The sequence below is a fragment of the Apodemus sylvaticus genome, chromosome 23, assembly GCF_947179515.1.
Source record: "Apodemus sylvaticus chromosome 23, mApoSyl1.1, whole genome shotgun sequence".
Lineage (NCBI taxonomy): Eukaryota > Metazoa > Chordata > Mammalia > Rodentia > Muridae > Apodemus > Apodemus sylvaticus.
Genome location: NC_067494.1, coordinates 17,656,572 through 17,680,349, shown reverse-complemented (window position 1 = coordinate 17,680,349; position 23,778 = coordinate 17,656,572). Strand labels below are relative to the sequence as shown.

The 23,778-nt window shown below is 45.5% G+C and overlaps 1 protein-coding gene and 1 pseudogene across 1 annotated transcript in view; both read right to left on the bottom strand.

Moving 5' to 3' along the window:
• Positions 1-12,244, bottom strand: part of LOC127673531 (ensconsin-like) — a 242,188-nt gene extending 229,944 nt beyond the window's left edge. Inside the window, 4 exon segments of the mRNA XM_052169198.1 lie at positions 8,045-8,202; positions 8,204-8,362; positions 8,592-8,705; positions 12,183-12,244. Of these exon segments, the coding sequence (XP_052025158.1) occupies positions 8,045-8,202; positions 8,204-8,362; positions 8,592-8,705; positions 12,183-12,244 (493 nt within the window).
• Positions 12,245-15,727: 3,483 nt separating this feature from the next.
• On the bottom strand, positions 15,728-16,403 carry LOC127674140 (GTPase ERas-like; annotated as a pseudogene).
• Positions 16,404-23,778: the final 7,375 nt, after the last annotated feature.

Here is a 23,778-nt window from a genome sequence, read left to right as displayed (position 1 = left end):
ACCACTCCTGGGCATATAACCACAGGATTCCCCAGCATGTAATAAGGACACATGCTCCACTATGCTCATAGAAGCCCTATTTATAATAGGCAGAAGCTGAAAAGAACACAGATGTCCCTCAAACGGAGGAATAGATACAGAAAATGTGGTATATATACACAATGGAGTACTATTCAGCCATTATAAACAATGAATTCATCAAATTCTTAAGACAAATGGATGGAACTGGAGAACATCATACAAAGTGAGGTAACCCAGTCTCAAAAGAACAATCATGGTATGCACTCACTGATAAGCGGATATTAGCCTAGAAGGCTGGAATACCCAAGATACAATTCACATATCAAAAGATGCCCAAGAAGGAGGAAGGAGTGGCCCCCGGTCCTGGAAAAGCTCAGTGCAGCAGTGTAGGGGAATACCAGGACAGGGAAGCAGGAAGGGGTGGATGGGGGGACAAGGAGGGAAGAGGGCTTGTGGGACTTTCAGGGAGGGGGGATCCAGGAAAGGGAAACTCACTTGAAATGTAAATAAAGGATATATCAATAATAAAAAAAGTTGAATTAATGTAGAGGCTTAGTTCTTTGGTCTCAACACCTAGGAAGTAGATGCAGGCTGGGCAGTGGTGGCACATGCCTTTAATCCCAGCACTTGGGTGGCAGAGGCAGGCAGATTTCTGAGTTCGAGGCTAGCCTGGTTTACAGAGTGAGTTCCAAAAAAAGGAAGTTGATGCAGGTAGATTGCTATGGGTTAGAGACCATCTTGGGCTACATAGTATGTGGTGTCTAATTAGTCCCAGTGGTCTTGGGTGAGGTCTGCGAAGGTCTGTGAATGGTTCTTGGTCCTCAGAGAATTTGCTCTGGGCAGGGTAGTGGCAGTGGTGGTGGCTGCTACAAGCCAGAAATGCTCCCTCGCTGCGGTGGTTTGTTTTCAAATAGAGAATGCTTACAAATGGAGCAACCATTATATAAAATCTATCTCTACAGCATTCCATTTGTAAGGAACCTTGGGAAAGGGAGAAAGAGAGAGGAGAGAAGAGAAAAGAGCTAGAGTGTGAGAAATGGGAAGGGCTTGAGGCTTTGCAGTGTCTGCCTCTGCCTGCTGGGCCTCTCTCAAAGCTTGCAGTCATATCCCCTGGGGTGGTTTGAATTCCAGATAAATTGAGGAGCTATGTCTCCATGGTAACAGTAGGGAGAAGAAAACGGGGGAGGGGGGAACAAGTTAATATTTGCAGCCCATGAGCCTTGATGTGTGTGCTGGCTTCATTCATAACACTGTCGCAGGGCTAAGGTAGGCCCAGCCATCCGACTCCTGGTGCTTTAGTTCTCAGTTTTTATACATTCTCCTTTTGGCACAGGTAGTGTTAGCCACAGAGCTTTGTAGCACCATCCTTTGGCTGTGTCTGGCAAAGGGATCACAGATTCCAGAGTCAGCTCCAGTCCCATCCTCACCCTCATGTGGTTATCTAAAGTCCTCTGTTTCTTCATCTCTGAATAATACCTACCTTCACCAGGTTTTGGGAGGATTCAATCAAGGTCCTTGAGGCTTGCCCCCGGAATATGCTCTAAAGAGAGGTGGCCATTAGTTATGCATATTGCTGCAGACTCTGCTTAAAACTTAAGCATTCGGGCTGGAGAGATGGCTCAGCGGTTAAGAGCACCAACTGCTCTTCAGAAGGTCCTGAGTTCAAATCCCAGCAACCACATGGTGGCTCACAACCATCCCTAACAAGATCTGACGCCCTATTCTGGAGTGTCTGAAGACAGCTACAGTGTACTTACATATAATAAATAAAATCTTAAAAAAAAAAAAAAAAGAAAAAAAAAAAAGAAAAAAAAACAAAACTTAAGCATAACCTGGAGCCGAGCATCAGAAGAAAGGGTAGGCATGGCAGCACAGGCCTTTCAAGGAGCACTCAGGAGGTAAGGGCGGGACATCAGGGTTACACAACTAAACCCTGTCTCAGAACCTCTCTCAATTACTGCTCTCCCACCCCAAGCCCCAACAAGAGAAACAGATTTTTAGCAGTTTAGCCTTATCAGTGTGGTTTATGTCTAGAGTTAGATGCCTTCTGGATTATTTGGCTTTAAGAGGCATAATAAAGGCTCCCATTTTCACTGCCTTATTGTGTGGATGACAAGATATTTTCAAATATCTTGTCAGGTTGCCATGCCTTTTCTATTTTATTGTTATTTGCAGGCTGTCAGACAGGCAGATCCCAGGCTCCAGAGTCACAGCTCGGAGTGTGCACACACCCACACAAAAGGTCCTGCTGGCTCAGCCTGTGTGCTTTGTTAAGGCAACCCTGTCACTTCCATCTAGAGAGTAAGGAGGTCATTATCCAGAGGGGACTGGGGAGCACCAGGAAACAGGACTGTGGGGAGTCGCATTGTCACAGAGGGAGGCAGGGAGAGGAGCCCCCAGCACCCAGCACTCAGCCAGCCTTTGACAAGGAAAGAACTGAAGGGCTGGCCTTATCTCTGTGATTCTAGGAAAGAATGCTCCCCAGAGACTTCAGCCTGCAGGAGTCCCCGCTGGGGCTCAGTAAGGCCACAAACAGCTCTCATGGTCTGGTGGTTCTTTGAAAGTCTTGGGGACAATGTGTATCATGGTCTGGACAGAGATCTGCTGACTAGAGAGAGATGGACAGATCAGAGCTGTGGGAACCAGGCAGGGGCTCTGGAGGCTTGAAGATCTAATCTTTGTCTAGAGGCCCTTTGAAGAGTAACTGGGTCCCCCAAGTTACTAATGTTTACCCCAAGGAGCTGGCAGAACTGGGGCTCACTTCAGGTACTCCAGGTAAATATGGCCACTATTAGAGTCAGAAGTGAACACTTCCTAGTTCCTTCCTCAGAAGGGTTACCATGGATCAAACACAGCTTAAACTTGGGTCAAAGTACCAGTAAGGATCTTTATGTTACTTCAACACACATACACACACTACACGCACATTCATACACCACCCACAAACAAATATACCCACACATTCACACACCACACACATTCACATACCCCCCACACAACCACACAATATACACACACACATATTCACATACCACACAATAGACACATACTATATACATATATATGTACACACACACACACACATACACACAGAATGAGAGAGAGAGAGGCTGGATTTTAAGAATCCTCTGGCATGATTGCTCAGTCAACCTCACACCACACAAACTGAACTGTTCCAGAGAAGCAGCTGAGCAATGTGTCCTGCAGACTCCCAGGCTGGCTTGTAGCTTTGCCAACTGTCCTTCAATTAACTCCACAACTGTGGGGCATAGTTAATGCCCTGGACCCTGCCCTGGCATAAGTGTGTGCCACCGTGATCTACTTTTCTTGTTTGTGTTTCACGTGTTTTTCCTTGTTGTAGAGTTGGGGGTGGGTGGGTCTCACTCTGTAGCCCATTCTGGCCTCAAACCCAACTTCTTTAGTCTCCTATGTGCTGGAATCAGTCACAAACCAACCATCCTATCTGTGTTGGGTTTAATCAGTCTCGCTACATGGTGCTGACCAGTCTCAGATCTCCAACAATCTCCTGCCTCAGTTTCCTTAAGTCCTGGGGTTACTGTACCCAACTTTTCTGTACATCAGAAACTGTGGCATTCGAAGCACTCTTGGTACAGGATGAACGGGACCCCCTTCCCCTTCCTCTCCATCTCTGTTCTCCACAGACCGTTCTGCTTTGAGCTCTCTCTGTGGCCCACATGGCCTTGCATTTTTAATTCTGCTTTAGATTCCCAAGATGCCAGGGTGGCCAGCCTGCACTGGTGAGGTCGGCCAGCTGTTGGTTATTGTCCTTAAGACACACTCAGATCTCACCATGGGGAGTAAAGAAAAAGGGACTCCCCTTTTCTTAGAGATACAAGTTCTACAGAAAATTAAGGAGAAAAATAAACCTTCCTGTTAAACTCTGGCATTCTAACTGGCTGGGGTGAACACGGCACTTTGTAATACACACACACACACACACACACACACACATCCTTACTCAGTGAAAAAGGCCTCAGTTGCTGAGCTCACCTCTCTGTGGTTCCTTTGGACAGCTGTGAAGCGACTCCTTGTGGGCTCTGTGCAGACTCTCCATTTCCTGGAGAGTTCATCTGTGGCAGTGCAGACGCCTCTGCATACACAAGGGGAGCAAACTGTTACTAACATGCCGCCATCAAACCACCCTCTAGGACCAGAACCTGGATCTCTCACCTGAAGGTACAACTCACTGCCTGTGGGACCCTGGGCAAGGGAAACCCTAATCCTTGCATAAGCAAGTCACATGAAGAGGCTGTGCAGATGCCTATGGTTTCTTCTGTTATAATGCTGTCTGCTGCCTGCATGTGCCTGCAGCCTAGGGGGTGTCCCCTATGACCAGCTGACTGGGGGCAGGAAGACTGGGACCTGGTTACTGATGGCTCTGCACGTTATGCAGGCACCACCCAGAAGTGGGCAGCTGCAGCCTTACAGGGGACAACTCTGAAAGACACTGGTAAGGGGCCATCTTCACAGTGGGAGGAACTTCCGGTAGGACACATTTTGTTAGAAGGGAAAATGGCCAGTTAGCTTCTCAACTAGTCACTGACTCATGAGCTATAGCCACTGGACTAGCTGGAGGGTGAGGGCCTTGGAAAAAGCATGACTGGAGAATTGGTTAGAAAGACATCTGGGGAAGAGAAGTGTGTGGAGGGATCTCTTCAAATGGTCAAAGGACATGAAGATATTGTGTCCCCTGTAAACGCTCATCAAAGGTTACTTCAGCTGAGGAGGAGTTCAGCAATCAAGCAGACAGCAATCTGTTCTGTGGATAGTCAGCTGTTTTCTCAGCTGCAGCTGCTGTGGTGCGCCAGAACTGCCAACAGCAGAAACTAGGCGCTGAGCCCCAGATATGGCGCTATTTCCTGGGGTGACCGTGACATGACTATATCGGACCACTTCTCTCGTGGAAAGGACAACACTTTGTCCTTCCTGGAGTAGAGACTTATTCTGGATATGGATCCGCCTTTCCTGCACATAAGGTTTCTCCTGCCAAAAGCATTGTCCGGGCCTATGTCTGGCAGGCAATTCTGGAGTAAATGTTTTCCTTACCAAGCTGAAGGGATTCTGACCTGGAAGAACATGTATTTGGCATTATGCAGCTATACAGTGATACAGTGACAGTGAAGACACTTTCAGTCTGAAGAAGCGTTAATGTGGAAGCAGACCTGACAGCTGTACCTGTCATCATACACACTGTGCGTATGGATGTGTGTGCCCGCCTGTACATGCGTATGGGTTTATACGTGCCCGCCTGTACATGCATATGGGTTTATACGTGCCCGCCTGTACATGCGTATGGGTTTATACGTATCCGCCTGTACATGTATCTGGGTCTATATGTGCCTGCATATATATACATCTGGTTCCGTACATACGTGCCCACCTGTACTTTCCCTGACAGCTAAACCTTCACTGCATATATGGATCTGTGTGTGTGTATGTGTGTATGTGTGTGTGTCTGTACATACCTGCTCGAAGCATTCAGAGAACAGAAAAGGCTACTTAAAATGGATGCGACTACTTGATTAGATAGAACTTCCCCCACCCCCTAAACATTTTCCTATCTGCGTTGATATGTTCCTATCAGCTCTGGGTAGATTCTTTTGAGACACAGTCTCTCGGTGTACTGTCTCCCAAGTGCTGAGGTTAAAGGTGTGTGCCACCACATCTTCGAGAAAAGATGACACTTAGCAAAGTTATAGCAGTGCACACCTGTGATCCCAAGTCAGGCACTTGTAGCAGGAAGTTCGTGAGCTGGCTTTGAACAAGCCCCAACTATACCAAAATCCTGTGTCCAAACAGGGACGGTGGCGGGGGTATTTTAAACCTTAATCAGAATAAATGAAAGGAGCCTCTCCATTGGATGCCACCTGCCCAGCCTGAGTCCCGGGTGTGGCCTGGGTGCTAATGATGCCCATTAAAAGGCTTTGATGCTGTAGTTAACTATGTTACCAAAGCACAGAGATACTTGCGATAAAAGGCAAACGGAGAACCTTGCCTTCATTCTGTTCAGAGTCGGGCTTCCCACAGACCCTGCCACTTGGTAGATAGTGCTAACTGATGTAACTGCTATTAAAGAAGACTTGGTGACAGAGTGTGAGCTGGTTGGATGTCTCACACATGCAGTTTTGTTATCGTTGCTTGGCTACAGAAGAATATAGTGGAACCGTGAGAACACACTGTGGTGTGTGCTTCCTTCTCTTTGAGAACGATGGACCCCAGGCCTGGGGAGTGGGGCACACCAGTGTTTGTTCTGTTCCTTGGATTTTCATTTCATTCCACTTGGTTCTCTCCTTGTACCTATTTGTACAACTGTCCCAGCCTCGGCCCCCGGTCCAACCCCGGCCCCTTCTCCAGCTCTGGACACAGCACCATCGGCCACCGTGACTGCCGGTGTAGTTCCTAAGACTTCTTCTTCTTCTTTTTTTTTTTTTTTAATTCGTTATAATTTTTTATTTACATTTCAAATGATTTCCCCTTTTCTAACTCCCCACTCCCTGAAAGTCCCGTAAGCCCCCTACTCTCCACCTGTCCTCCCACCCACCCCTTCCCACTTCCCCGTTCTGGTTTTGCCGAATACTGCTTCACTGAGTCTTTCCAGAACAAGGGGCCACTCCTCATTTCTTCTTGTACCTCATTTGATGTGTGGATTATGTTTTGGGTATTCTAGTTTTCTAGGTTAATATCCACTTATTAGTGAGTGCATACCATGATTCATCTTTTGAGTCTGGGTTACCTCACTTAGTATGATATTCTCTAGCTCCATCCATTTGCCTAAGAATTTCATGAATACATTGCTTCTAATGGCTGAATAGTACTCCATTGTGTAGATATACCACATTTTTTGCATCCACTCTTCTGTTGAGGGATACCTGGGTTCTTTCCAGCATCTGGAAATTATAAATAGGGCTGCTATGAACATAGTAGAGCATTGTTGGTTGCCGATTTGTCCTCAAGTAATACTACAGGGCACTAGTGTTAAAAACTGCATGGTATTGGTACAGTGACAGGCAGGAGGATCAATGGAACAGGGTTGAAGATCCAGAAATGAACCCACACACCTATGGCCACTTGATCCTCGACAATGAGGCTGAAAACATCCAATGGAAAAAGTCTTTCAACAAATGGTGCTGGTTCAACTGGAGGTCAGCATGCAGAAGAATGTGAATTGATCCATCCTTGTCTCCTTGTACTAAGCTCAAATCCAAATGGATCAAGGACTTCCACATAAAGCCAGACACTCTGAAGCTAATAGAAAAGAAAGTGGGGAAGACCCTTGAGGACATCGGTACAGCGAGAAAGTTTTTGAACAGAACACCAATAGCGTATGCTCTAAGATCAAGAATTGACAAATGGGACATCATAAAATTAAAAAGTTTCTGTAAGGCAAAGGACACCATCAAGAGGACAAATCATTCCTAAGACTTCTGCAGGCACCACCAACCCTGAAGAGGCTACAAGGCTGCTGGCTAAGAAGAGGTGCCTGGGGAGAAGGAGGAGAGGGAGAGGAAGGATAAGGAGGAGCTAGAGAGGTAAAGCTCCCTCAGACCGGCGCTGCCCCCAGAGAAGGTCCTGAGCCTGGTCCCTCCTGCGCCCCTCCAGCATGTGGAGAGTACAGTCCTTTGCCATCCTTGGTTTACTGATGTTGAATATGGAGCCCAGGGCTTGTCTGTGCCAGGCAAACACTCTGTCATCTGAGCCACATCCCCAGAACTATGTTTAAAATCAAATTTTCTTCTGAAACAAAAATTTCTATAGGCCAAAAGCCACGAAGGACTGAACGGGCAACCTATACCTATAGGGCCCAGAGGCATTATCTAGAATAAACATGTTGATATGAAGAGAGGAAGGAAGGGACAAAGAGAAGCGAGAAGAGAGGAGAGAAGAGAGAGGGAGAAGAAGAAGAGAAAGAATGAGAATATGAATTTCCAATACCCAGTAATGAAAAAGGAGTTAAATAAAACCCTTCGCGGGCAGGGCAAGCACAGAGCACCTGACCACACACCAGCACTGGACCTCACCCCAGCACAGGTTGGTCCCTTCTTACTGGGGTCAGGTGGCTTCGCGGCTGTCCCCTCTTCCACTGTGACCTCCTCCACCTTCACTAATGGCGCCCTGCCCTTTATTGGGGGCTCACTGGCTACTTTCTTCTCAGGTTTTTTTTTTTTTCTCAGACTCTGCCTTCCCTTCTCTCTTTCCAGGGCGGATGTTGCCAGGAGCAGAGGAGTGGGCCTGAGCAGAAGGCGCTTTGCCTGAGCCGGGCAGCAGGGAGGACACTGGCCGGGGAGCACCAGGCAGGTGAGGCATGGACTTGGAAGGGAGCCTGGGCCAGAAGACAAGGACAATAGGCGACTTAGGATTGGCTTCCCAGAGTCCAGAACACCCACGTGTATAAGCGAGCAGACAGTCCGATAGGAGTGTTTTTCTGTTTGTGGTCAATGTGGAAAAGGAGCCACTAAAGAGACCCAGTTCAAAGATCCTTTGGCTAAAAAACCGAAGCTGATTCGCCGGGGTGGACCTTCCCACACACCTCCACCACACTCACCAAATGCCAGCCAGGGGCCGGTGACCTCGCTTTGAGATTAGAAGGAGACAGAGTCCTGAGGGCACTGGGGGAAACATGGAAGGGAAGGTGCTCTCTTTCCCGCTCTTTTTTGTGGCTCTGGCTTCAGAGAAACTCAAGAATTAGAATTTTCATATTAATGACATCCAATGACAAACTACAGACAATCTAGTGTTTTTAAGAACTTAAGACAATTTCTAAACTATGTCAAATATCCACTCCAGTGCAGGACAAGGCCCCGTCTGCTAACAACTGAACAGTGTATAACTGAGTCAACACAGATGACAGGAATAAAGTACATCTGATGGATGATTTGATTTGTTTTGTCAAAAAGCATTTGAAGGAAGTCAAGGGAAGGGGAAAATGATGTAATTATATTATAATCTCAAAAAATAATTTTTAAACGACAAAAAAGTATAAACTTTTTAAAAGTGCCTTTGTGTTCTATCTGGACATTACCTGGAATTACTTTGCCTTGTCTCTCCTTTTGTTTTATATTTTATAATTTTTCTTTTTGCCATGCTGAGGATTAAGCCCAAGGCTTCATACAAGCAAGTGCCCTACCACTAAGCCACACTACCAGCCCATTTAAAAGGACCTTTAAGCACATGTCCTACTTTTCTGTTCTTTAGCAGCTTTCTTCTGCTTTGGAAAATACCATTCACATGTCTGTTATTTCAGAGACACGGTCCCCTTTGGTGGCATTTGTAGATAAGTCCTTACATAAGGGCCCTTTCTCCCCAAGGAAAGGGGCCAGGGTGAGGAAGTGTAGGGCTCTCTTTTCTAGAGAGAGTACCAACAGTGAGCAGGCACCAGGTCTCCCTGATGCCTGCCCAGCACTCAGACAGTGATCTGTACAAACATACGAAGACAAGACCAGAGATAGGTTCCGAGGTTCTGACCTCACCAGGGAAGAGTGGGGAGGGATCAGAAGGGAGGGGAGGAAGCCTAGTGCTTGAAGAGTCTAAAGCAGAGGGAGGGAAGGAGGCAGGGAGGGAGGGACAGCTGGAGGAATGGAAGGAGGGGGAGGAGGTAGATGGGAGGACAGAGGATGGAGGGACCAAAGGCCGAAAAGAGAGGGAAAATGAAAAAGATCTGAGACTCTAACCTGTTATGGGCAGCAGGGAGGCTGGCTGGGCACCTCTGGCTATGCCAGTACTAGGGAACAAGGGACCAGCAGATGTCACCCAGCCGGAGCTGCCAGTGAACAGTTGCAATGCCCCCTCTCTCCTTCTCTTCTGAGTTCCTCTAACTGCTTCTCCCAGCTTCCGGAGCAATGTGACCCTAGCTGACCTGCTGACCTGCAAGTGACTGAGGGCAGAACAGATCTTCCCATGGTGGGGGGCCACCCTCCGCCCCAGCTGACTCCTCAAAGGCGGGTGGGGCTTTGAACGACAGGTGGTAAAAGCTGCAGCCCATGGCTTCTCTGCCGAGTGGGGTTTAGAGAAGCCCTTATGCCTACAACTAGGGAGGAGGGCACACCTTCCTTCCCAAGAGAGATGCTGAGGTACCAAGGTAAGTCCTTTCTTCTTCCCTTAAAAACATTTTCTTATTCGATATATTTTTTATTTACATTCCAAATGATTTCCTCTTTTCTAGCCCCCTCTCCCCGAAAGTCCCATAAGCCCCCTTCTCTCCCCCTGTCCTCCCACCCACCCCTTCCCACTTCCCCGTTCTGGTTTTGCCGAATACTGCTTCACTGCGTCTTTCCAGAACAAGGAGGGAAAACATTTTAAAACACACATTTATTTATTTCCTTATTTGTTTATTCCTCCGTGAGCGCATGCCTGTGTTGGGTGAAAGGACAACTTGGGAAAGTCAGGGTTGGTTTTCTCCTTCTAGCAGGATGGCTCTGGGGATGGAACTGGGATCACTGGGCTTACCATCAAGTCCACCTAGAGTGAGTGTGAGTGTGCGTGCATGTGTGTGTCTGTGTCTGTGTGTGCGCGTGTGCATATGTGTGCCTGTGCATGTATGCATGTGTGTGCATTCGTGTGCACGCGCGTTTATAGAGACAGAGTCTCTGGCTGTTCTGGAACTTACTATGTAGACCAGGATGGCTTTGAACTTACAGAGATCCACCTGCCTGTCTCCCCAGAGTTGCAATTGAGGGTGTGTGCCATGTAAAAACATTCTGATATGGCTTAAATAAGATCAAGGAGAGCCGACTGGAAACTCAGAAAGAGAACCGCAATGTGAGGCACTTGGGCTACCTTTGCCCATCTGGGTTTCCTGGGTCAGGGCTCAGGGAATGGGCCCTTGACTGTCTTCATCAAGCTGACAGTGAACTGGCAATGGCCATGGGAACCCAAACTGGGGATCTGTCCTTCTCTTTCCAATTCTTCTGTTGCCTTACATCCAGCTGCTGGTCTGGGCATGGCATGCACAGAGGCACTCCCGGGGTTTCCATGCTGATGTGAGTTAATGGGTGGTGACTGCTACCATCATCCCTCCTCGGAACCCTTTCCACACTCACACTGCTGAGTGCACACAAGCGCTCGAGGCAACAGGGACTTTACAGTATCTGAAAAGGAACCAACTGGGCCAGTCAGATTTCCTGATTTTAAAGCTACAGTTGAAGCAGCATGGTACAGGCATGTAAACCAATCAGATAGAATAGAGTCTAGAAACTATAGAGCCTGGGGACACTCAACCAGGGAAGGACAGTCTTCAGCAGCCAGTACCGAGGAAGTGCGATATTTACATGAAAAACTGTTAAACTGGACTCTACCTTTAAACAACAAACATGAACTCAAAATGGATGAGTCTTAAAACTGTAAAAAGGGTCTAATATCCAGAAAAGTTTCCTATTATGGGACCTGTTACTAATTTATGGACCCAAAGCACAGGCAACGATACAAAAACTGACACATGAACATCAAACAAAAATTTCTATAGGCCAAAAGCCACAAAGGACTGAACAGGCAACCTATATCTATATGGCACGGAGCCATTATCTAGAATAAACACGTTACTCCCACAATGCAACATTTTGTTACTGGACTCAAAAGTGCCCTGAGGTGCTGATGGGGCTCAGTGCAAAAGTACTTGCATGTGCAAGGCCCTGAGCTGGATCACGGTGACACACACACATGCAGACATAGAAGCCTGTAGTAAACATCTTTCCAAATGCTTACCAATTGACACAGTCTACAACACATGTGCCATGCCACTGAAATGCAAACCCAAACCGTGAGACAGCACTCATGTTTAGTAAGCTGGGGATTATAAAACTAACACAGAAAATAAAGTGTTGGCATGGAGACACCGGAATCCTTATGCCTGATTGATAGGGATGCAAAATGGTATAGTCACGAGGCAAAACGGTTTGGCAGTTCTTCAGAAACTTATATAGATTTAATGTTATTCTGCAATTCCAGTCTTAACGTGTGCTGTGCCTGTACGTGGATGGAAGTCGTAGGCTCGGCCCTTGCTCAACCATTTCTCCTCCTTGTATTTTCAGATAGGGTCTCCTGCTGAACCTGGAGTTTGGCATGTCAGCTGGCCAGCCGGCCAACAAGCCAGTGGACCTACCGTCTATACCCCGATGCTAAAGTTACAGCCATGAGGCCAGGCTCACCTTTCATGTTCATGTCTGAATTCCTCACACTTGCACATCAAGCACTTTCCACACTGAGCCATATCCCCAGTCTGTACTCACTGTCTAAAAATTAAATATTCAGTCCATCGATACCATTAACTACTTTCCAGACATTCAATATAGTTAATCAGTACCGCTTCCACAGTGTAGGTAGAAGCAACAGTTTTCTGATGGTAGCATGCCAAAAGGAAAACAAAGGCCTAATTCATCAAGGTCTAGAGTTCTGGGAAAATAATTGAGTGCTAAGCTTGCGTTTTGGCTAAGCTTGAGTTTTGAAGTCTGTAATCCACTTCTAGTTAACTGCTTTTGTTAAATGAAGTATGTCAACCGAGAACATGGTTTTTGTGCCTAAAAGCTCACCGTGAGAAAGACTAAGGACTGCACACTCGGATCTGGAAGACCCAGACAGCTAATAGGCTTTGCATTACCTTAAACCCATGTCCAAGCAGACTTCTCTGGTGAAAACTTCACAGCAGAAGGAAAGAACAGATGCCTAAAGGTTGTCCTCTAACCTCTACAGGGAGTTACAGCATGTAACCACTCCATACACTTATGCAAGTAAGTGAATTTTTTTTTCTGCCAAGACTTATGACTTGTCTAGTTTCAGGTTTTTAGAAACTTTAACAGTCAGATATAGGGGTGGACCTTAGTTCCAATTAAAAGGGGATTAGTTACTCCCATATCATTTGTGCCAGAACTGCACAAGTAGTTCTTTTTTTTTTTACTTTTTTTTATTAGATATATTCTTTATTTACATTTCAAATGTCCCCTTTCTTGGTTCCCTGTCCCCAAAACTCTCATAATCCATCTCCCTTCTCCCTGTTCCCCAATCAGCCCTCTCCTGCTTCCCTGTTCCAGCATTCCCCCACACTGCAGCATCAAGGCTTTCCAGGACCAAGGGCCTCTCCTCCCTTTGATGTCCAACAAGGCCAAGTGAATGATTTTTTTTAAAGAAATAAAGGATGAACTAGATTCCTTTGAGGTTCAAGGTTCTTGTTTAATAGATATTCATTTTATTTGATTTTTCAAAACCTGAAATGCCACAATAAATTATCATAAGTGGAAAGATCCAAATGGAAATTTGGGCATTTCCTAAACATAGAAAAAGTTCCAAGGAGAAATATAGATTGTAAAGTTGCCAACCTTACTACTATACCAAAGAATTTTGCAGTAATGTTTTATAACTAATCAGTTAGTGAATTTTTGTTTTTAGTGTCTGTACACCAACTACACAAGTTTGTAGATAACCTGAGTTCCATGAGACCCTGTCTCTAAAATTTTTCAGCCTAGCCCATGAAGTGACCACAAATATTAACAAAACCTAATAATTTTTCTTAGAATATGATACACCTCAAGATTGACCTTATGAGAATAATCCTATAATTTAAAAAAGGCCATCAGGGCCGGTGGTACACGCCTTTAATCCCAGCACTTGGGAGGCAGAGGCAGGCAGATTTCTGAGTTCGAGGCCAGCCTGGTCTACAGAGTGAGTTCCAGGACAGCCAGGGCTACACAGAGAAACCCTGTCTCGAAAAAAAACAAAACATAAAAGGTCACCAGGCTAGGAAAATGACTCAGTGGTAGAGCACACACCTAACATGTTCTAGGCCCTAGATTCACTCCCCAGCATAGAAATGTGTGTGTGTCAATCTCTCTCCACACACTTAGAGACAAAATCTATAGGGGTTAGCATAAACACTCGAGAAACAGTGATTCACTAAGACCTGTCATCTGTATGTTAGACATGCACTAGGGTTAGCTAGAGTAGCAGAACTTTTTAAATGAATCTATGTGTCAGTATGTACAGTCATGTATATATGTATGTATACATATATTCCCATATATATGGAATATATATTTTTATTTATATATATTTTTATATATAGTAATTTATTAGAATGGCTTACAGGCTGTGGTCTGCCTAGTTTAGCAATGACTGGCTATGAACAGAAAGTCCCAGAATCCAGAACTTGGTCAGTCCACAAGGCTGGATGTCTCAGCTGGTCTTCAGTAGATGCTGGAATCCTGAAAGAGTGGGCTGTAATGCCAGGGAAGGAACGGGCTTGCCAGCAAAGCAAAGAAAGCAGGCAATGAGCAAAAGCTTCCCTCTTCCGAGTCCTTATCAAGGCTCAGAAGAAGGTATGACCCGATTTAAAGGCATGTGTTTTCCTACCTCAAGATTTGGGTTACAAGTGGATCTTCCTACGTCAAACTAAGCAGTTCCTCAGTGCTGTGCCCTCTGTTTTTAATTTAAGTCCAGATGTAGTCAAGTTGACAACCAAGACTAGCTATCACAAGAGGGTTAGTAAACAAAACAAACATGTCTGCTTTTGAAACTCAAAATCGGCATTGGAGAGATGGCTCAGAGGTTAAGAGCACTGACTGCTCTTCCAGACGTCCTGAGTTCAATTCCCAGCAACCACATGGTGGCTCACAGCCATCTGTAATGAGATCTGATGCCCTCTTCTGGTGTGTCTGAAGACAGCAACAGTGTACTCATACACAAAAATAAATAAATCTTTAAAAAAAAAAAAAGAAGGAAAGAAAGAAAGAAACCCAAAATCTAGCTTGCAGGGATGAGTGTAACTCCTAGAACAAAGGGTTGGAGAGAAGCAGGACTGCCTGAGCATGCACTGCTGGCTGAGGCAGCAAGAACTAGCTGGAGGAAGGAAGGTTAAAGTCTACACAACCCCCCATTACAGCTACTTAATTCTGGGTCGGGGAAAACCAGCTCCCAGATCTAGGTCACGGTGGTAGGAGACACATGCATTTGCAGAAGGGTGCACAAGAAGTGAAAGTGTGTGGTAAGGTCTCGGGCCACACGCTTTATTGTTATGACATCTCTGAGCACTGCGGTATGTTCCATCACCTCTGTTCTAGAGAAGCACAGTGTATCCTGCCTCAGGCACACTTCCATGACCTCAAAGCCAGCCTGACCTAAACAGCAAATAGTAGGTTAGCCAGGGAAGGAAACAAACCAGGGGTGTGCTTCAGTTTATGTTTTTTCTTAAATTAAGACAAATTTTCAATGTAAGTTAAAATGTGGACAACTTCCCCAATTAATTCATAATCCTTTGGTATTACTTAAAGAAGAAATAAAAGACTAAAAACAAGCAAAGAAAAACTCCATGAACCATGGGAATAAATATAAAAGTGTGGAAAAGTCATCTTAACAGAATAATCAGAAAATTATGAACTCATCTATAGCCTTGAAAATAGTTAAAGGTGAAAATTACTGAACATAAAGGGCATACATAGCCAGGTGGTGGTGTCACACATCTTTTTTTTTTTTTTTTTTTTTTTTTTTTTTTTTTTTTTTTTTAGCTTTGAATGCTGAGAACGTTTATTTAATTTTGCATAGAGTTTCACAGAACACAGCCAACAAGGGACACTCCTCACCAAATGACAATAAAAAAAAAATGTCCGTGGAAACTTACTTGGTGGGTGGGTGGGTGGGGAAATCTTATGACAAGAGAACTGTCACCTTGACAGGAGACAAGGGTCAATTGACTTAACTAAGATCGTCAGGCTACGGAGCAGCCATAGCTACAGATGGTTTTGTAGCGTCTAATCTTCCTGCTTGACACAGCCCCAGCCTCCTGGGCCTCTGAATCTCACGGTCACGAGGGCAAAGGCTTCCCACACTTAGCTGCCTCTTGGCTGAGGTCTTCACTAAGGGGACTCATAGCTTGGGAGCAAGGACTGCAGTGGCTGCGGCACCATGAGCATCTCCAGCAGTGCTCACCAGGTCTAGCACCAGAGGCTGCGGTGAGGCTTCCACTTGGACCATATCTGCTGCAGCTGGTCTAGTGACGAGGGGTCATCAAGAGCAAAGACGCCCAGCAGGCCATCACCCACTGCCAAGCACAGTCCTGCAGAGCCCGCCCGGTATCCTGGCCAGCTGTATCCAGCACATTTAGAATGTAGCCTCCGCCGTCGTCCAGGGCTGCTTCTTTCCAGTAGGAATCCTGGATAGTGGGCTCGTGGTCTTTGAGGAAGCAGTGGTGAGTCATCGGGATCGTGATAGCTTTTTCACCAACACCGCTTTCACCCACAACCACCTCCACCTTGAACTCCAGTAGCTGCCTGACAGCATCTATCTCTGCATTGTGCCCAAGCCTCATGGCTTTCCTCTGGGGAGCTGGTGCATTGCAGGCTGGAGCTCAGGTCCAAGATGCTGAACTTGGTCAGCAACTCCATTCCCCAGCACCTCAAGGAAGTGGTGTAAACAGCCACTTTAAGAGTGTTTAAGAGTGCGCTGGGAATGGGAAATCAGGTGAGACTGGCTGTGTTCCCAGGAGTAGCAGTCTGCTGAGGGGCAGCAGGCTGATCTGCAGTGTCACACATCTTTAGTTCTTTAGTTCTCAAGAGGCAGAGACAGAGGGATCTCTGTGAATTCAAGGCCTGCCTGGTCTACAGAGCAAGTTCTAGGACAGCCAGGGCTACACAGAGAAATACTGTCTTGAATAAACGACCAAACAAACAAACCAAAAAACTGGAATAATGTGCAAGCCATTTCTCAACATTGTTTTGTTACATACACGATCACCAGGGAAATGTGATTATTATCTGTTTTGTGGATGAAACATTTTCAGGATTGAAAGCAGGGTTAAAAAACTAATTGTAAACCCACACAAAGCTTTAATCCCAGAACTTAGGAGGCAGAGGCAGAGGCAGAGTGATCTCTGAATTTGAGGCCAGCCTGGTCTCCATAGTGAGTTCCAGGACAGTCAGAGCTGACAGTGAGACCCTGTTTAAAAAAAAAACAAAAACAAAAACAAAAACAAAAAACAAAAACCTCAATAATAAAATTTGTTGTGTTAGTATCTGGCTCATCAATATTTTAATTCCACTGAAGACTTTTTTTTTAAATTTCAACCTCTTTTGTACTGTGTGTACAGTGATTCATTTTTGAGACTTTTCTTGTATTGCATTCTAGCCTGGAACTCACTGTGGAGACCAACATGGCTCTGAGTGCCACGCCTGCCACACCTTCTTAGTACTAGAGATTGAACCCAGGATTTTGTATACGCTAGGTACACACCCAGCCAACTGAATTCTCCCACCAGCCAGTGTTACTGTTCTCTTAATACACAAAAGAAAAGTGTGACTTTGCAGTATGTCTTCCTGCTGCGATGGAAAAGTATCCCAGGACTACAGTGCCCAGGAACCACAGGGCTCTGAGAGGAAGCATCTTCAGCAAGAGGTGCCTCAGCTCCCAGGGAGGGTATCCCCAGTGGAGCTCAGAGCTCAGCTCCTTCCTTGATTCTTGGTTTCTTCCAGTGAGAAAGTCATGCTAGCTAGGCGGCAAATCTCATAAAAGAGATTTGTTGGGGAGACAGATCCAGGAGGAAAAGGGATGAATCCAGCATGAGTGGCTGCCTCTGCTCCCCTGAGTGGACAACAGGGAACTGGACAAAGGACGAGGCTTAGATAGGGTTTCTTAGGAGGCTGAACTTTTCAGGGCAGAGATCTCCAGAGTGAGGGATTGGTGGGACATCCTGTTCAATGATTGGTGGGGCTTGTGGGAAGCTCAGGGATTGATGGGTTTTTTCACCCCCTCTTCCCTGCATCGGGTCCTTGGGTTAGAATGGAAAGACCATCCTGGCTGGCTGAGGCTCTGTGGCTGAGCTGCTTAGGGAGGTTAGAGAGGAGGCACTGCCACCTTGGACAGCCAGCCGCTGCAGTGGGACCTCAAGACTAAAAAGGTGTTGTTGCTTTTTTAACCAGTGCCCCCAATCTGACAGCTTCCCCAGCCAGCCAAATTCTGTGCATTTGTTCCCACTCAGGAAGAGATCACGGAAGTGGTACATGGATCACCTCGTTGGCTGCAAGACGAAATGCTCATCGCTGGAAAACAAGTCCGTTCACATGCCTAATATTTGTCCTACTTAATTTCGGTCGTTTATGATTTACTTACAGGAATCCAGCTGGCAACTGTCTGGCACATACACTGAAAAACTGAAGCAAAACCTTAAAGTCGCCGGGAGAAACATAATTTAGTTCCCATGTGTCTTGGATCTAAATTAAGACCGGCTCATTGCCTACTGGTGGCATGGTATGCTTCATAATCCAAGTTTGGTGACTCATGTCTGTGATTCCAGCACTGCAAAAGCTGAGGCAGGAGGATCGAGTGAAAGGTCTACTTATGCTACACAACAAGACTCTGTATCAACATACATGTACACATAGACACAAGGGGAGGGGACTACTATCAAAGTCAATAGTGACGAGATACTAATCAATTAGTAAATATACACAGTATTGGGGAAGTCTGATAATAACAAACACATATATTATCCGTGTGGAATAATGTCTCAGTCACTTGAAGGTGCTTGTATTAGGTTGATATATATTTTCTTCACATAGTGGTTTTGTACCCTAAGCCATCTTGTGATCCATCATCTCACAGAGTCCATGGACAGAGTTAAAAAGTCCATGCCATGTTATCAGTGTTTGTGTTGACAAAGTTGCATCCTGGGTAACAAGCTGAAATTTGTGACGTGTCTTAATTATGATTCTAGGCAGAGATACACGGAAATATTAGCAATATTTGTGACGCTAACAAGTAGAAGACAATCTTTTTAGATATAGCCCAGGCTAGTCTCTAGTTTGTAGTTGAAGCTGACCTTGAAGGTATACTTCAATCTTCACCTTCAGAGCACTGGGAATAATAGTTTTATGTGGTGGGGATTCAGACCCAAAGTGTCACACACAGTAGGGCAGCACCCTACCAAGCAAGCCACATTCCAGCCCCAAAGTCAAAATGTATTTGGGTTTGGGGGCAAGGGTTTTTTTGAGTTTTTTTTTTTCCTGAGACAGGGTTTCTCTGTGTAGTCCTGGGCTGTCCTGGAACTCACTCTGTAGACCAGGCTGGCCTTGAACTCATAAATCTGCCCGCCTCCGCCTCCCCAGTGCTGGGATTACAGGTGTGCAACACCACGCCTGGATTTTTTTTTCTAAGAATATTTCTTTGTGTAGTACTGGCTGTTTTGGAACTCACTCTATAGACCAGGCTGGCCTGGAACTCAGATCTGCTTGCTTCTGCAAGTGTCTCAAATCTGGGATCAAAGGTGTGCACGAACACTGCCTGGACCCAGATGTTTTAATAAATAAATAATCACTGTATTTACAGTTCTACATCAGAATTATTTATAATGCATTATTTCATTGTGCACACATGCAATTCCGGCCCTTAAGAGGCTGAAGCAGGAAGATCATGAGTTTAGTACTAGCCTATGTTACATACTGAGGTCCCTGTATCAAAAAGCAAAAGAAAGTGCTGGAGAGATGGCTCAGGGGTTAAGAGCACTGACTGCTCCCCCGAAGGTCCTGAGTTCAAATCCCAGCACCCACATGGTAGCTCACTACACACCCTCTTCTGGTGTGTCTGAAGACAGCTACAGTGTACTTACATATAATAAATAAACAAATCTTTTTGTGTTTGTTTTTTCGAGACAGGGTTTTGCTGTGTAGCCCTGGCTGTCCTGGAACTCACTCTATAGACCAGACTGGCCTCAAACTCAGAAATCCTCTTGCCTCTGCCTCCTAAGTACTAGGATTAAAGGCATGTGCCACTACCGCCCAGCTTAAGTAAATCCTTTTTAAAAAAAAAAGGCAAAAGAGAGAGACAGCCTTGACAGGACAGTTCTGTAGTTCCAGCCCTTGAGAGGATGAGCCAGGAAGATTGCCAAGAGTTTAAAGTTTGCTTTGCCTACACAAGCTCCAGGCTAGCCTAGGCTACCAAGAAAGACCTCCTCTACCTCACATGAAATAAAACAAAAACAAAAAAGAAAATGAACTAAAAAGAGTTAATTGGGTTACTTTTTAAAATAACACATGCTTAGCATTTGTTCATCCATATGTATGTGCGTGTCTGCCTTTGCATGTCTGACTGTGTGTGTCTGCCTGTGTGGGTCTGCCTGTGCATGTCTGCCTGTGCGTGACTGCCTGTGCAGGCGTGTGGCACCTGTGGGTGCGTGGCTGGGGGTGGAGTGGGATCCCTGCAGAGGCAGCGTCAGATCCACTGGAGCTAGAGCTACAGGCAGTTGTGAGTTGGGCACTGTGGATGCTGGGAACCAAACTCAGGACCTCAGGAAGAACAGCAAGTTCCCTTAACCACCGAGACACGCTGGGTCCCAATGGTTAGCATCTTTCCTCGTGTTTATTACCAGAGCAGCTTCTAGATCTCATTTGCACGCCTACATCATAGTCACTTTCTGGACAGCAGCCCTAAAGAGAGAACCTGTCATTTCAGCTCCCTGCACTCACAGGCTTGTGTATCCCCGTCCAGTGTACACAACATCGCAGAAGTGACTAGATGCTATTTTACAGGTAAGATTTTAAAATTCTGTGGGTTCTGTGCCCGCACCTAGAACACTTGCACTGGTACTGGGGAGGTCAGCTGCCCTGTCACAGGGCAAGTCTGTGGATAGCTCAAAATGACAGAGAACTTAGGCCCGCTGATAGCTTTCTCTCCATCAAACCTCCAGATGATTGAACAACTGTTTGTCTTCTTCCTTAACACTGAGCGAGGCCGGGCGGTGGTGGTGCACGCCTGTAATCCCAGCATTCTGGGAGCCAGAGGCAAGCAGATTTCTGAGTTCGAGGCCAGCCTCATCTACAGAGTGAGTTTTCCAGGACAGCCAGTGCTAAACAGAGGAACCCTGTCTCAAAAAAACCAAATCCAAAAAAACCAAAAACCAAACCAAAACAAAAAAACAATGAGTGAGAGTTTCTATCCAAAACTACCTAGGTAGGCTGGTTTTAGATTCTTTACCCACAGAAACTAGGAGATAGTAAGCTGCTGTGTTTGGGGAGTAATTTGTGATGAGGCTACAGAGCATGACATGTTATATCACTAACTTGCTGTGACACTCTAAAGAAGAAATGTTCCCTCCATAGCCTCGAGTATTCGAACACTTGGTTCCAAGTTAGTTATTATCTTAGGCTTTCTATTGCTACAACGAAACACCATGACCAAAAAGCAAGTTGGGGAGTAAAGGGTTTATTTAGCTTACACGTCTGCATCACAGCCCATCATGGGAGGAAGTCAGGACAGGACAGGAACCTGGAGACAGGAGCTGATGCAGAGGCCATGGAGGGGTGCTGCTTACTGGCTTGCTCCTCCTGGCTTGCTCAGCCTGCTTTCATATAAAACCCAGGAACAGCCCAGAGAGGGCACCACCCACAATGGGCTGGCACCACCCCAATCATGTTTTAAGAAAACGCCTTACAGCTGGATCTTATGGAGGCATTTTCTAAACTTGAGGTTCTTTTCTTTCAGATCATTCTAGCTTGCGTCAAGGAGACAAACAGAGCCAGGCAGTACAGTGGCAATGATTGGTAAGGTGGTACAGCCTTGCTGGGGAAGTACATTCCTTCTGGCTTTGAGAGTTGTAGTCGTGTGGTTGTTGCCGTGTGTCACTGTTTCCGGCTTGCCCTTGAAGATACCATCTCTAGGTTCCCTGCTCCTGCTACCATGCCTGCCACACACTGCTGTGACTTCCTGCCAGGATAGACTGTTATCCCTCTGGAATGACAAGCCTTGGTCATGTTATTTTATCACAGCAAAAGATAGCAGTCAATACACTCGCTCAGTGTTTTCATAAAGTTAATGTAATTTCTTCCCTTTAAAGTAACTGTGTGTCTTAAGATACTATTCTGAGACACGACGTGTCACCTTCTTCAATGTTCTAAAGAATCCAAGGGGGAGAGATGGTTCAGCGGTTAAGAGTACTGACTGCTCTTTCAGAGGTCCTGAGTTCAAATCCCAGTAACCACATGGTGGCTCACAACCATCTGTAGTGGGACCCGATGCCCTCTTCTGGTATGTCTGAAGACAGCTACAGTGTGCTCATATAAATAAAATAAATGAATCTAAAAAAAAGGGTGGAGCCATCCATGATACAAATAAGGTTATAGATGATTTCATTGTTAGTTTGTACTACCTGGAAAAAGGGAGAAAGAGCATAGGCAGGAATACTGGCCTTTTCTGGACAGAAGTGAGGCATGTCTGACCAACAGTCTACACCCAAGCTAACGTAATAGGGGGTGGGGGCGGGTGGGTGGATGGAGTTTCTGGGTAAAGTGCCATTGGCAAAAATTTTCCTGGTTCTTCCTCTCACCCCCTTGCTCCCAGAAATAAGATACAGACTCAAAATATATTTACAAATACCTTGGCCATATAGCTAGGCTCCTCTCTGACTAGATATAACTTAAAATGTCTCATTTATCCTAGCTACATTCTGCCACATGCTGGTTACCTGTGGTATCTTGTCTGTCTCAACACATCTTCCTGGCAAATCTCCCTCCTGGCTCTCTCCCAGAATCCTTTCTCTCTACTTGATTCCCACCCATATTTCCTTCAAAAGCTACAGGCCATAGGCTTTTTAGTTCACAGGTGAGGTATCCATGCAACACACAACATATTCTTTCTACAAGATAATGATGGGCTAGAGAGATGGCTCACTGACTGCTCTTCTGAAGGTCCTGAGTTCAAATTCCAGCAACCACATGGTGGCTTACAATCATCTGTAATGGGATCTGATGCCCTCTTCTGGGAGTGTCTGAAGATAGTTACAGTGTACTTACATATAATAAATAATAAAAATCTTTAAAAAGAAAACATAGTGACAAGTGAGAAGCTAAAAGGCCGTTGAAATCAATGAAAATAATATGATATGTTTTGAGTCAGGCCTCCTTACATATCTCTGGCTCTCCTAGAATTCTCTGTATAGACCAGACTGGCCTTGAATTTTTAGAGATCACCTACCTCTGCTTTCAAAGTACTAGGATTAAAGATGTGTGCTACTACAGCTGGCTATAATAGGATTTTTAAAGTTCATTTGGAAATTGAATAAAACAAAGGCTTTGTGACTTTCCCTTGGAATAAATAAAACATCTAGAGACTAAAGATTTGAAATCCAGATCCCAGATCAGAAAATCAGACATCAAATGTTTTCTGTGTTTTAGAGCATAGAATTTTAACATTCTTTTTTTTGGGAGGGGATTTGGTTTTTTTGAGACAGGGTTTCTCTGTATAGCCCTGGCTGTCCTGGAACTCACTTTGTAGACTAGGGTAGCCTCGAACTCAGAAATCCACCTGCCTCTGCCTCCCAGAGTGCTAGGATTACAGTTGTGCGCCACCACTACCCAGTGAATTTTAACATTCTTGAAGTTACTTAGAACAGAACAGAGTCATGGCTGTTTATGAATCTGTGTATTTGATAAACATTTGCTGAAGTTTGTTGTGTAACAGACATTATGCTTCAGGTACTAGAGAATACACAACAACCAACAAACAAGACGAGATTACTGCAATCAACTGAACACCTGTGTCCCCCACAAGTATCTATGGAATTCCCATGGTAATGTAATGATATTTCCAGTTGCTACTTCAGGATAGTGATTATCTCTTGAGAGAGGCATACTCATGAGTAGAACTCATGTCTTTTAGAAGGAAAGTCCAGAGAGCTAGTGACTTCTTATTATATGTGGGCACAAGCAAGTAGTTTTTCCAGCAGCCCGAACTGACAAAGTCAACTTATATTTGCAGAGATTCAAGATGAGAGAA